The 13,293-nt window shown below is 37.8% G+C and overlaps 1 protein-coding gene across 7 annotated transcripts in view; it reads left to right on the forward strand.

Moving 5' to 3' along the window:
• The window catches only part of SLC41A2 (solute carrier family 41 member 2), a 118,887-nt gene that overhangs the window by 36,207 nt on the left and 69,387 nt on the right, over positions 1-13,293 (forward strand). For 6 of the 7 annotated variants that reach the window (XM_032346530.1, XM_032346528.1, XM_032346532.1 and 3 more), the window contains exon 3: positions 7,187-7,294. The exons of the other annotated variant lie outside the window; for it this stretch is intronic. In XM_032346530.1, coding sequence (XP_032202421.1) covers positions 7,187-7,294 — 108 coding nt within the window. The remainder of the gene's footprint in view (positions 1-7,186; positions 7,295-13,293) is intronic. 7 annotated transcript variants of the gene reach the window in all.

Consider the following 13,293-nt stretch of genomic DNA (forward strand, 5'->3'; position numbering starts at 1 on the left):
TAGCACATACCCTCCCCAATGTCCATAACCCAACCACCCTCTCTCTACCCACCTCCCCCTGGCAACCCTCAGTTTGTTTTGTGAGATTAAGAGTCTCTTATGGTTTGTCTCCCTCCCTATCCCATCTTGTTTCATTTATTCCTTTCCAACACCCCAAACCCCCCATGTTGCCTCTCAACTTCCTCATATGATCATATGATAATTGTCTTTCTCTGATTGACTTATCTTGCTTAGCATAATACCCTCTAGCTCCATCCATGTTGTTGCAAATGGCAAGATTTCATTTATTTTGATGGCTGCATAGTATTCCATTTTATGTATATGTGTGTGTGTATATACACACACACATACACACACACACACACCACATCTTCTTTATCCATTCATCTATTGATGGACATCTAGGTTCTTTCCATAGTTCGGAAAGATTTTGAGGATTTAATGTATAACATGGTGACTATAGTTGATAATACTCTACTGTATAATTGATAATTGCTAAATAAGACAGTAGGTCTTAAGCATTTTCATCAAACAAAGAAAAAGGTAACAATGTGAGTTAAAGGGTATGTGAATTAACTCAGTGGTGGGCCTCTTTTTACAATGTGTGCATATCAAATCATCATGTTATACCCTTTACATATATTACACTTTTTTCGGTTACACTTCAATAAATCTGGGGAGGAAGAAGCTGTAGTGAGGTGCCCCAACACTTCATCCAGGATGATATCATAGGAGGGCATGTATGGTGCCAGAATTTTAATTTTTTTATCTAATAATGAGAGCCCTCAATAGAATTGAAAGGAGGAAATAGAAAAATCCATAATTACGGTTAGAGTCTTCAACACTGTTCTCTCAACAGTTGATAGAACTGATAGAAAATCAGCAAGAACATAGGAGGACTAACACCATCAGCCCAACAAGATCTGACTGACATTTCCAGAACACTTCCTCCCCAAACAGCAGCACACACATGCTGTTCGAAGTGTCACAGATCATATACCAAGGGAGACCATATCCTGGGCCATAAACCAAATCTCAAGTCTGAAATACTGAAATGATTCAGAATATGTTCTCTAGTTACAATGTAATCAAACTAGAAACAGTAACAGAAAGAAAACAGAAAAACTTCCACATACCTGGAAACTAAACAACATACCTTAAGACAATCCATGTTCAAAGGGGGAGTCTCAAAAAAGTCAAAAACAAAACGTTGAACGGAATGAAAAGGAGAATGTGACATCCAGATTTGTGAGTCCCAGGTAAAGCGATACAGAGATGGACATGTATAGAATTAAATGTGTACATTAGTATGAGGGGAAAAAAATCTTAAATCAACGATCAAAGCTCTCATCTCAAATGCAGAAAATGATGAACAAAATAAACCCAAAGCAAGGAGAGGAAAGGATAGTAAAGATAAAAGCAAAAATTGCAGTGAAATTGAAAGCAGGACAACAGTAGAGAAAACTGATGCAACAAATAATTGGTTCTTTGAAAAGATCAGTAAAATGGATCATCTGTAGCAGTACTGCCAAAAAAAAAAAAAAGACATAAATTACCAATATCAGGATGAAATGCGGGATATCACTATAGATCCTGTAGATATTGGAAGAATAATAAGAGAATACTACAGACAACTGTGTATGCATACATTTTACAACTTACACAAAGTGGACTGCTTCCTTGAATGGCAGAACGACCACGAGGAACCCAAAATGAAATAGATCGTTTGAATAGCTCTATAGCCACTAAGGAAATTGAATGTGTAATTTTAAAAACTCCTAAAAAAGAGATCTTCAGACGCTGATAGCTTCACCTGAAAAGTCTGTCATATATTAAGCAGAATTAATATTAATTCTACATAACCTCATTCGGAAAGTCGAAGAGGAGGGAATAATTTCCAGTTCGTTTTAAGAGCAAGTTATTACCCAAATACCAAACCCAGAGACAATCGAATTTTCTTTAAGTCTGTAGATTAATCTCCTGTATATAGACCCCCTCCGCAAAAAAATCCTTAACAAAACACTGTCTAATAGAATTCAATATGTAAAATAAATCATGTACCATGAAGAAGTGAGGGAAGCAAGTCTGCCTCAATATTTGAAAATTAAATCAGTGTAATTTACCATATTAACAGGCTAAAGAAGAAAACCACACGATAATATCAACTGATGCAGAAAAAGCATTTGATAAAATTCAACACTCATTCATGTTTAAAAAAAACTCTCAGAGGGCCCCAGGTGGCTCAGAGGGTTAAGCCTCTGCCTTCAGCTCAGGTCATGATCTCAGGGTCCTGGAATCAAGCCCCGCATCTGGCTCTCTGCTCAGCAGGGAGCCTGCTTCTCCCTCTTTCCCTCTGCCTGCCTCTCTCCCTACTTGTGATCTCTCTCTCTCTCTGTGTCAAATAAATAAATAAAATCTTTTAAAAAACAATTTTAAAAAACTCCCAGATGATTAGGACGAGAGTGGAATTTCCTCAACATTGTGCTTAATGGTGAAATATGAATGTCTTTTCCCTAAGACCAGGTACAAGGCAAGGATGACTCATTACCTTTATTGAACACAATGCAGTTAGGCAAGGGGGGAAAAAAAGAGACACAAATTGGAAGGGAAAAACTAAAACTGTTGCTATTCGCAGATGATGTGATTGCCTACTTTGAAAACCCCAAGAAATCTACAAAGAAAGCTCCTAAAACTGGCACATGAATTCAGCGAGGTCACAGGGTACATAATACATAAAAAAATAAATTCTATTTCTGTACACTACAATGAATAGGCAGACATTGAAATTAAAGATACAGTAACATTTTTCAAAAAATAATTACCTATATATAAATCTAACAAAATATGTACAGGACTTGTATGCTGAAAGCCATAGAACCCTAATGAAATTAACCGAAGATCTAAATAAATGGAGAGTCCTGCCATATTCATGGCTTGGAAGACTCAACATAATAAAGATGTCAATTTTCCCCAAATTGATAAATGGGTTTAACAGAACTTTTAAACTCCATACATTTTGCAGATGATATCCTAAAATTTATATGCAATGGACAAGAAAATAGAATAGCTTTAACAGGCTTGAAAAATAAAAATAAAGGGGAAGGGTCAGTTTACCTGGTGTCAAGATGATTAGCATGGCTCCAGTAGTCAAGTCTGTGGTGGTGGTGGAGGGATAGACATGTAGATCAGTGCAGCTGAATAGATAGCCCCGAGATGGACCCACACAAATACATTCAGCTAATTTTGGAGACAGGTGCAGTGGAGAAAAAAATAGCTCTTTCAGTAAATGGTGCTGAAGCAATTAGACATCCATAGGCAGAGAAATAAACCTCAACCTAAGTCTTTGTAGAAAAATAAACTCAAAAGAAGAAAAAAAGAAAAAAATAAACTCAACATGGATCACACCTTTAAATATGAAATGTGAAACTATAAAATTTTTAGAAAAATATAGGATAAAATTCTCAGGGTCTAGGGCTAAGCAAAGATTTCTTAGACTTGATATTGAAAGCAGGATCCATAAAAGGAATAATGGATAAATTGGACTTCATCAAATAAAATTTTTGTTCTCTGAATGACCTTTTTAAGAGGATAAAATGGCAACCTGCAGAGTGGAAGAAAATACTTGCAAAACACATACCTAGACAAAAGGCTAGACTGTATAAAGGACTCTTCAAAACTCAACAGTTCAAAAAATGTAGAAAATTAACAAAAGACATAGAGACATTTCACCAAAGACTATGTCCAGATGGCAAATAAACATGAGATGTTCAGGTTCTTTGGCTATTAGAGAAATGAAAATGAAAATCACTATGAAGTATCACTTCACACCTATCAGAATGGCCATAATAAAAACAGTAAACTATGAAATGCTGTTAAGCATGTAGAGAAATGGTCATACATTGCTGATGGGAATTTAAAACAGAACAGCTACTCTGGAAAGCACCTCGACAGTGTCTTTTTTTTTTTTTTAATTTATTTTAGAGAGAGAGAGAGAGCAAACTCCATGTTGAGCATGGAGTCTGACTGTGAGGTGGTGGGAGTCCATCCCAGGACCCTAGGATCATGACCAGAGCTGAAACCAAGAGTCTGATGATGCTTAACCGACGGAGCCACCCAGGCACGCCTTGACAGTTTCTTAAAAACAAACACACACACAAAAACTAAAACTAAATGTCAACTATCATAAAACCTAGCAGTTGCATTCCTGGGCACTTATGCCAGAGAATGAAGACTTAGGTTCACATAAGTCTGGTTCATGAATGTTTCTAGCACCTTCATTCATAATAGCCAACCAGGTAATACAATAAAGTGGACTGCTTCCTAATACAACCCAGGGAACCTTCAACAGTTGAATGGTTAAGTAAACTTTGGTAAATCACACAAGTCACACAGTAAAAGCAGGAAGAGTCAGAATTCCAACCTAGGTAATCTGACCCCAAAGTCCTTCTCTAGACTGAAGTACTGTATTACCTCTCGCCACTCTATAGGCCACATGCTGTCTCTTGACCCTCCAGGGTTGCTGTGGGATTTTTAAAAAAATTTTGAGGGAAGCACAGTGATACTTCTTGGATATTCTACAGACTCAGGGTGGTTCAACACTTCCGCATTGCATCACACATTTCTCTTGATGGCTAGATTTTCAGGGGTGCTGTGAAAAAAAGAAAATGTCACAGAAAAACCAATATAGAACAAGAAATGAAGGTGACAGTGTCCAGTTCCAAGGTTTGAGAAGTTGTGCAATGACCAACAGGTACACATACCCCATTAATAAGTCATTATGGTGATAGGATGTAAAATATTTTTTCAATGTATTTTTATTACTTCTATAAATGGCTATTAAATTGTTAGGAAATAGGGGCACCTGGGTGGCTCAGTGGGTTATAGCCTCTGTCTTCGGCTCAGGTCATGACCCCAGGGTCCTGGGATCGAGCCCTGCATCATGCTCTCTGCTCAGCAGGGATCCTGCTTCCCCCTCTCTCTATGCCTGCCTCTCTGCCTACTTGTGATCTCGGTCTGACAAATAAATAAATAAAATCTTTTAAAAAATTGTTAGTAAATAAATATGTGTTAAGTTGTTTGGACCAGCTACTTAATAAATAGGACTTTAGGTGTTTCTTTTGCCCTGGGGGGGGTGTCATGAAAACTGGGAAAGTTTGGAAACTTCTAGAAGCATACCCCTGCAGGTGTAGGGAAAAGAATATAGAATTTATTTGGCATGAGATAGGAAATCAGTAATGGAGTGTTCTTATTATAGCAGTCTAAGGTGACAGTGACTTCACAGTAATTCTCAGGGGAGTGTTTGATTGGAATCGAACTTGGGAAGGATGGGAGTAACCAAAAGGTCTTCATCCCAGCAGATCCAAAGTGTGATGACATGTGGGAGCTAAACTGGTAGAGATACCCAGATATCTCGTGTTTCTAAAATTAAGTCATATAGCTAGATATCTTAAAATGATGACCTAGGTAAAATATATCCCTGAATTGTTAAAAATGACACCTATCTCATAGTTCCATTGTCAAGCTTAAATGAGTAAAGCTAAAGAAAACAGTGCCTGACACATACTAAGCAATCAGTGGATGTTGCATATTGTTAGTAATTATTACCTTTTTCATCATCATCATCATCATCACCACCACCGCTCTTAACCTCTGAAGGAGGCATATCCCACAAGCATAGCAGAATTCTTAACCCACTGTAAAACATGGGAAGATTATTTCTAAATTTTTTGGCAGGTTAAGAAGTCTGGGATCAGCTGGGCCCCCAGTGCTTTTTTGTAGGCTCTTCCTTAGTTGACTTGAACCCTGGAAGGATTCCCTCACATATTCTTTGAACCAGGATTTTACCGAACACCAATCTGATAAACATTTCCTAACCTCTTTAGGTCCTAGTTCTATACCTATTTGAAACAACCTCTAGGGCAGCTCTGGGGACAAATTGCATTTTTCTTTCATTTATCTGATGGATTTAAGTTTTACTTCTCTTACCTGTCTTGGTATTAATGACAAGGCTGCATTTTCTTGATATTTTTTGGCATAAATCAAGATGTTAGCCCATAAATTTTAATCCATAAGTTTTACTGGAACAATCACCCCTTAATGGCATTAATAAAGTAGTAAGTTGTGTTATTAAGTGATTTGTTTTAAGTGATTTCTTTCACTTTATAAAGAACTTTAACATTATTTTCATTATCATGGTATTTTCCCAAGGACTAGACAGGGCTCTCAGACAGTGTCTTCATTTCATGGATGAAGAAATGGAGATCCGAAAGACATGACTCATCCAGGATTACGCAGCTATGTTGTGACCAATCCATCCCTAGAATCACAAATTTTTAAATTTCCTATTTAGTGCTTTTTTTATGGATCCTGTACATTGCAACCTCTTGCCTCACACCCTAAAATGGGGACCAGAACATGGGATGACTCAGAACTCCCAAGGTTTATTCTCGGTCCCATCTTCTTCTTCTTCTTTTAAAAAATTTTTTTTTAAGATTTTATTTATTTATTTGATAGAGCGAGATCACAAGTAGGCAGAGAGGCAGGTGGAGAGAGGGGAGGAGGAAGCAGTCTTCCCATGGAGCAGAGAGCCTGATGTGGAGCTCATTCCTGGGACCCGGAGATCATGACCTGAGCTAAAGACAGAGGCTTAACCCACTGAGCCACCCAGGCACCCCCTCAGTCCCATCTTCTAGCCTTGGGAAAATCATTTAGCTTCACCGAATCTATGTTTCTTCATCTGTGAGATAAAATAATAATATAATACTACTAGACTTTTCCTGTGGGGTTGTTATAATGAGTGTTGGAACCAAGATTCAAATCCAGATGGTCTCTTCTTGAGTTTGTGCTCTTAACTACTAGTTAAACGGTCTCCTCATTGAGGGATAAAGTAAAATTTAAGGGTATCAGTCGTGTAGCAAGCTAGATGTATTTGGGATGTAGTGACTATATCAGCTATCACTTCCAATTTAATTCAATCTTCTAAAGCAACTCAAGGCTTCAGAGCTTTGGAGAATCGGGTTAAGCTAAATGTTCACTGATTAAATGACCTGTGTTGTCATTCAAAATGTAGATACAACATTGGAGGAAAAAAGGCTAAGATTTTTTGAAACGTTTTTTTTTTCTAAAGTATTTTTTCAAGAGTATCAGAAAATTCTGTTTTGTTTTGTTTTGTTTTTTTTCCTTACAGCACTGGGAGGTATTCAGAAAGGTAACAGAAGTTTTCATTTTAGTTCCTGCACTTCTTGGTCTCAAAGGGAACTTGGAAATGACATTGGCATCCAGATTATCCACTGCAGTAAGTTTGTTTTCCCACCTCTAAGTATGTGTATTACCTATACTGTTTCTGAGAAGGAGAACTTGTATCAGGAAAGGTTTTTTTTCCCTCTATCTGATAAATTTCTGGACCTCAGGGATATGCTAAGTAGTAATGGCTGATAATATCCCAAAAGTTCTCTAGGTTGGCTAATTTGTGAATTATAGGCTCTCCTTTATCCCGAGAAGTAGTATACTTGCCTCATTTTACTCCAGGGCATTCTAGCAGTTATCAGTGCTTAAGACATGGGACAGTTTAGATATTGAGATTCTTTATGGTTCAGTGTTTGGTTGACTGGTATTTAAACCTTTTGTGGTTATAAAAGTAATGTATAAAAGCATGTATTCATGCTTATAGCAAAAACTGAAGAAAAGAGAAAAAATTACGAAGAAGAAAATTTAAAACCACTCCAAATTCTTCACCTAGATATAATCATATATTAATATTTTTGGTATAGATCTTTCTATCTATATCTATATAGATAGCCATCTGTATTTGGCTATCTATACTTACAGATAGGCATAAGGTAGATAGCATATACCCTCTTAAAATCTGTGATAATCAATTTGAAGATATACCATGATCATCTTTCTATATCAATATAGACCTGTGCCATTATTTTTATTGGCTTTGTACTTTTCCCTTACATAGCTCTCCCATAATTCAGTCCATAATCTATTATTAGATATATAGCCTCATTCTAATGTTTTGCTATATAAACAATATTATAATGAATACTTTTATACATAGAGTTCCATATTCTTTTATTTCTTTGGGGCATATTCTAGGACTGTAACTGTTCAGGAAAAGAATGCATTCTTTTTTTTTTAAGATTTTATTTATTTATTTGAGACAGCATGAGAGAGAGCAAGCATGAGCGGGGGCAGTGGGAGAGGGAGAAGCAGACTCCTTACTAAGCAGGAAGCCGATGTGGAGCTCAACCCCAGGACACTGGGATCATGACCTGAGCTGAAGGCAGCCGCTTAACTGACTGAGCCACCCAGGTGCCCCCCAAAAATGCTTTCTTTTAAAGCTTTGCTAGATATGCTAAATTGTCATCTAGGAAGGTTTTTAAAACCAAAGCCTCTACAGGGCTCTGAGTTATTTTTAGAAGCCCAAAGGACATTGTTCGCTCACTCTAGCATTTGTTGGGGGTTCCCCATTGTGAAACCAAATTATGTTGATTAAAATCATGCTGCTACAATGTTCACAATAGCCAGACTGTGGAAAGAACCTAGATGTCCATTAGCAGGTGAGTAGATAAAGAAGATGTGGTATATTGGGGCACCTGGGTGGCTTAGTGGGTTGAGCCTCTGCCTTTAGCTCAGGTCATGATCTCAGGGGCCTGGGATCGAGCCCCACATCAGGCTCTCTGCTCAGCGAGGAGCCTGCTTCTTCCTCTCTCTCTGCCTGCCTCTCTGCCTACTTATGATCTCTCTCCTCTCTGTCAAATGAATAAATAAAATCTTAAAAAAAAAAGAAGATGTGGTATATATATACACAATGGAATACTATGCAGCCATCAAAAGAAATGAAATCTTGCCTTTTATGATGCTGTGGATGGAACTAGAGGGTATTATGCAGAGCAAAATAAGTCAATCAGAGAAAGATAATTATGATATGATCTCCCTGATATGAGGAAGTTGAGAGGCAGAGTGGGAGGTTTGGGGGGTAGGGAAGGAAAAAAATGAAATAAGATGGGATCCGGAGGGAGACAAACCATAAGAGACTCTTAATCTCACAAAACAAACTGAGGGTTGCTGGGGGAAGGGGGGTAGGGAGAGGGTGGCTGGGTTATGGACATTGGGGAGGGTATTGCTATGGTGAGTGTTGTGAAATGTGTAAGCCTGATGATTCACAGACCTGTACCCTAAGTCAAATAATACATTATATGTTAATAAAAAAATAAAAATAAAAAATCATGCCGCTAGTGGGGTTCACTTCAGGGAACCATCTACCCAATTTAATGTTAGTCAAAAATTAAGCTGTCAGAGGTTATTACTAATTACAGTACATTTAGTATGTGAAGTTCAGTTTTTTTGTTTGCTTAAAGGTGCTACAGTGAATGAGTCCATCTATGAAGGGGGGAATTTGCATATCAAAAGGTAACCAAGAAACTGAACAGCTGTGTTGGTGATAGATACAGATGGAAATTCATTACTTTTTGGTGTCATGGAACCCAGTTACATTGCTCCATTGTTAAACTTTTAGATCCAAGGTTTAAAGACCAGGTTTTCTCAAGCAATCCTATGAAGCCATTAAGTCCATATAAGAATATTTTTTAAAAATATGTTAGGACAGCAATCTTAGGCTTACCTGAAAGTATTTAGAAAGCATCATCAAGCAATGTACAAAACTTCAGTTTACGGAACTACTTCAATGAAATTTTATTGTCACCATCAACCAAATCTCCAAACCTAAGAATTAAACAGGAGATTTCAAATTTTCATCAATTATTATGTGAGAGGAAAGAAAGTCCAGTAATTGGGTAACACCATCGTTCTTAGAAGTATCTAAATTGGTAAAACTAGCCCAAACCAATCTTGATTCTCTAAGGACTTTGTTTTAAAGTGGGCATCTGTATAGTATTACAGATAGAAAGTATAGTGACCATAGGATCAACCTAGTAGCTCTCAGTGCTAAGAAATAATCTCTAAAAAATGTAATACTAAAATGGTAATACAGTTTTTTAAAAATTTGATTAAGTTTCACACTCTAATATCTCAGAAGATATTCATCATATATTCATTATATAATGGTGACATTTGGCGTCACCTGAATATTGATTTTCCCAGTTGGTGTTCTACCAGAATGTTTGTCCATTATACCGCTAGCTTTTATCTTAAAAAAAAAAAAAAAAGCAAAAAAACAAAAAACCCTTTTATGTGGCTTTACTGATGTTTTCAGGGTTAGTGAAATCATATACCTGCATTCCATGTACCGTCTTTTTTCCCCAGTGATCTGCATTTGCATTATGCTTTCAGAACTGGTGGGTCAGGAAGGTAAAACTCAATCCAAGAGGTTTATGGCCAGAGAGGGGAATAAGGAAGAGGTCTTGAAAAACAAAACGGGCAACATTTAAAGGAAAAGGAAGTTACTGGAATGAGAGTTAAAAGGTAGCTTTAGTGTCATTTTGTTGGAAAATGAACTTTGTCCTGATAAATATAGTTAAGCATACAAGCTTTTAAGCAACCATAACTCTGCCCGGAAAACTGAAATTTTGGCTAGCTTATCTCAGAGAAAATATTTCGAAAAGGAACATTCTTGAGCATTCTCCAGTATTTGTTTAGATTCAAATAAGAAATGGAACAGACCACTCCATTTTGAAATAGGCTCTGCTGTAGGGAAGCCAGATAGTAAGGGATATGCTACAAATTAATTTGCTTTTATTACCATTAACACTGAATAAAGGTGAATTTAATCTTAATGTTTTAATTTGTACTTTATGTGTTGTGGCATTTATATTTTATGGTAGATATTTCCATCAAATGTCTGGTTACATTTGTTCATATTTAAGAGAGGGCAACTCCAAAGCTGATTAGAAGCAAAGCTCACAGGAGGATATGATAACCAAGGTCTTGACTGCAGAGTGAGCTAGCTGGGCCTTTCTTTGGGAGGTAGAGGTGGAGTTGATGTCTCCGATAGATCGAGAATTTCCTCCCTGATGATAAGATATGTGAGTCACACACTGAAGAAATTACCTAGATCTCTAAGCAACGAAGACACCATAAACTAGATGAATATACTGTGTTTTCATGGCTTGATGCCAAGATTTATTACTTTTCTATCTACTAATTCGTTTCCTTTTTATTTTTTGAGGCTATTTAAGATGGGCACAGCTCACTCAATGTCAAAGGCCAGAGGCAGGAATGCCGTTGATTTGATAGATCAATGATTCTCAACAAAGGATCTGATAAGCATGGTTAGCAACTTGTTAGAATGCAAATTCTCAGCCCCACCTCAAAGCTACTGAATCTGAAACTCTGGGGGTGTGGCTCAGCAATCTGTAATTTAACCGACTGTTCTTACGTAGGTCAGAGCTTGAGACCCACTGTGTTAAATGAACAACCTGGAGGCCTCTGGAGGGGGGACCCAGTGAGAGAAAGGGAAAAGAACAGGGCGTGAGATCACATGGTGAGCCTTTGTAAGGACTTTGCCTGTTGTGGGAAATGGAAAGCCATTGGAAGATTTTGAACAGAGGAGTGCTGTGATCTGATAGATATCTTTTAACAGATTATTTTGACTGTTGTGTTGAGACAGAGGTACAGAGGGCCAAAGACTAAAGCAGAGAGACAAGTCTGTTGCAGTAGTACAGGCTAGAGGTGATGCTAGCTTGGGTCAAGGTGGTAGCAGTGGATATAGTGAGACATAATTGGGATCTTCAGATCTTCACATCATCTTCAGAAAGAGATGACATGATTGCCTGATGGATTAGGAGTAGTCACTTGAAACTTTCTCAGGATTCGAGAGAGATCAAAGTAAACAAATTAGTAGATGGAAAACTAGTAACTAGTGGTATTAAGCTATGATAACCTACTATATTCACCTAGTGTATGATATTTTCATGCTTAGACAATTTGATCTCAAGTTTGCTAGGTGAAGTACTACCATTCTTACAGAGTGCTAGGGAATCATTGCCAGCTATTTTCTAATTCTGATACTGTATCAACTATTAAAGCAACTCGAGGTTAAAGACTTCTTTTTTTTTTTTTTTTTTTAGAGGAGGGGAAAGAAACCAGAGAGAGGAAGAGAGGGGTCAGAGAGGGGCAGAGGAAGAGGTAAAAAGAGAGACTCTCAAGCAAACCCCCTGCTGAGTGCAGAGCCCGACTTTGGGCTCAATCCCACAATCCTGAGATCCTGACATCATGACCTGAGCTGAAATCAAAACGGATGCTTAACTACCAACTGAGCCAGGCAGGCAGCCCCTAGGTTAGCGACTTCTTCCTAGCAAAGTCCCCAGAGCCTCCCCTTCCTTATACTCTTCACTGACTGTCTCTGCTTGAGATTTTTGTTACCCTTGACGTTGAGACCCCACGCTGTCTTCCTTCCGCTCTTTCATGACTTCCTCTTAGTCTACGCGTTTGGTTTCTTTTTCTTTGCTTATCTTGATCTGAGGTTTGCCTGAACCATTAGTACCTTGTTTTCATGTTCTCTGTCAATAATTTCATGTAGCCCACTACTGCTTGCACGTTGCTAATTGCTAACTCTTAGCTATCTATGTCCAGCCACCTTCCTGACCTCCAGAGCTGAATTTCCAATTGTCTGCACCACTCACTACATTCAAAACTAAATTTTTTACTTTCTCATACTCTACCTGTGCTTTGTGTATTTCTTACCAATCATCCCCTCCCTTCTATCAGGTTAATGTCTAGATTGTCAGTTTAACCTATGAAATCCCTCTCCCCTTCCTCTTATGCCCCACCTGCCACTACCTTAATTTAGTTGTCTGTTGTCTTCATTTGGGACTGCTGTGGCAGATTCCTACCTGTACTCCCTGGTTCCAGGGGAAAAGGCCAATGAGTAAAATTTTTTTTCTAACTTAAAACAAGTACTATTTGAAAGTCAGCCTTTTCATCTATAGTCAAAAAATAATTCTTTTGAATTTTATGACTTTACTATGTAGTATTTATTTTCACTTGTAAAAGTAGGAGTAAAAATTATTATAGCTATAGAAGACCAGGCTATGATTACTTTAATCTTTTTGCTCCATTAAAGAGTCTTTTCTCATTTGTATGATTGTCTGCAGGAGAATCAGGGTAAATGAGTTTATAGGATTTATAAGGAATGCTTTGGTTAAGTATATAGAGAAATTAAGACATGAAATATCAGATATAGGCTACTCACTCAATCATTGAAGGACAGTTGTCTTTAAAACTTATTATTCTAGGGACCACTGGGTGGCTCAGTGGGGTAAAGCCTCTGCCTTCAGCTCAGGTCATGATCCCAGGGTCTTGGGATTGAGCCCCACATTGGGCTCTCTG

Source organism: Mustela erminea, chromosome 6 (assembly GCF_009829155.1).
Source record: "Mustela erminea isolate mMusErm1 chromosome 6, mMusErm1.Pri, whole genome shotgun sequence".
Taxonomy (NCBI): Eukaryota; Metazoa; Chordata; class Mammalia; order Carnivora; family Mustelidae; genus Mustela; species Mustela erminea.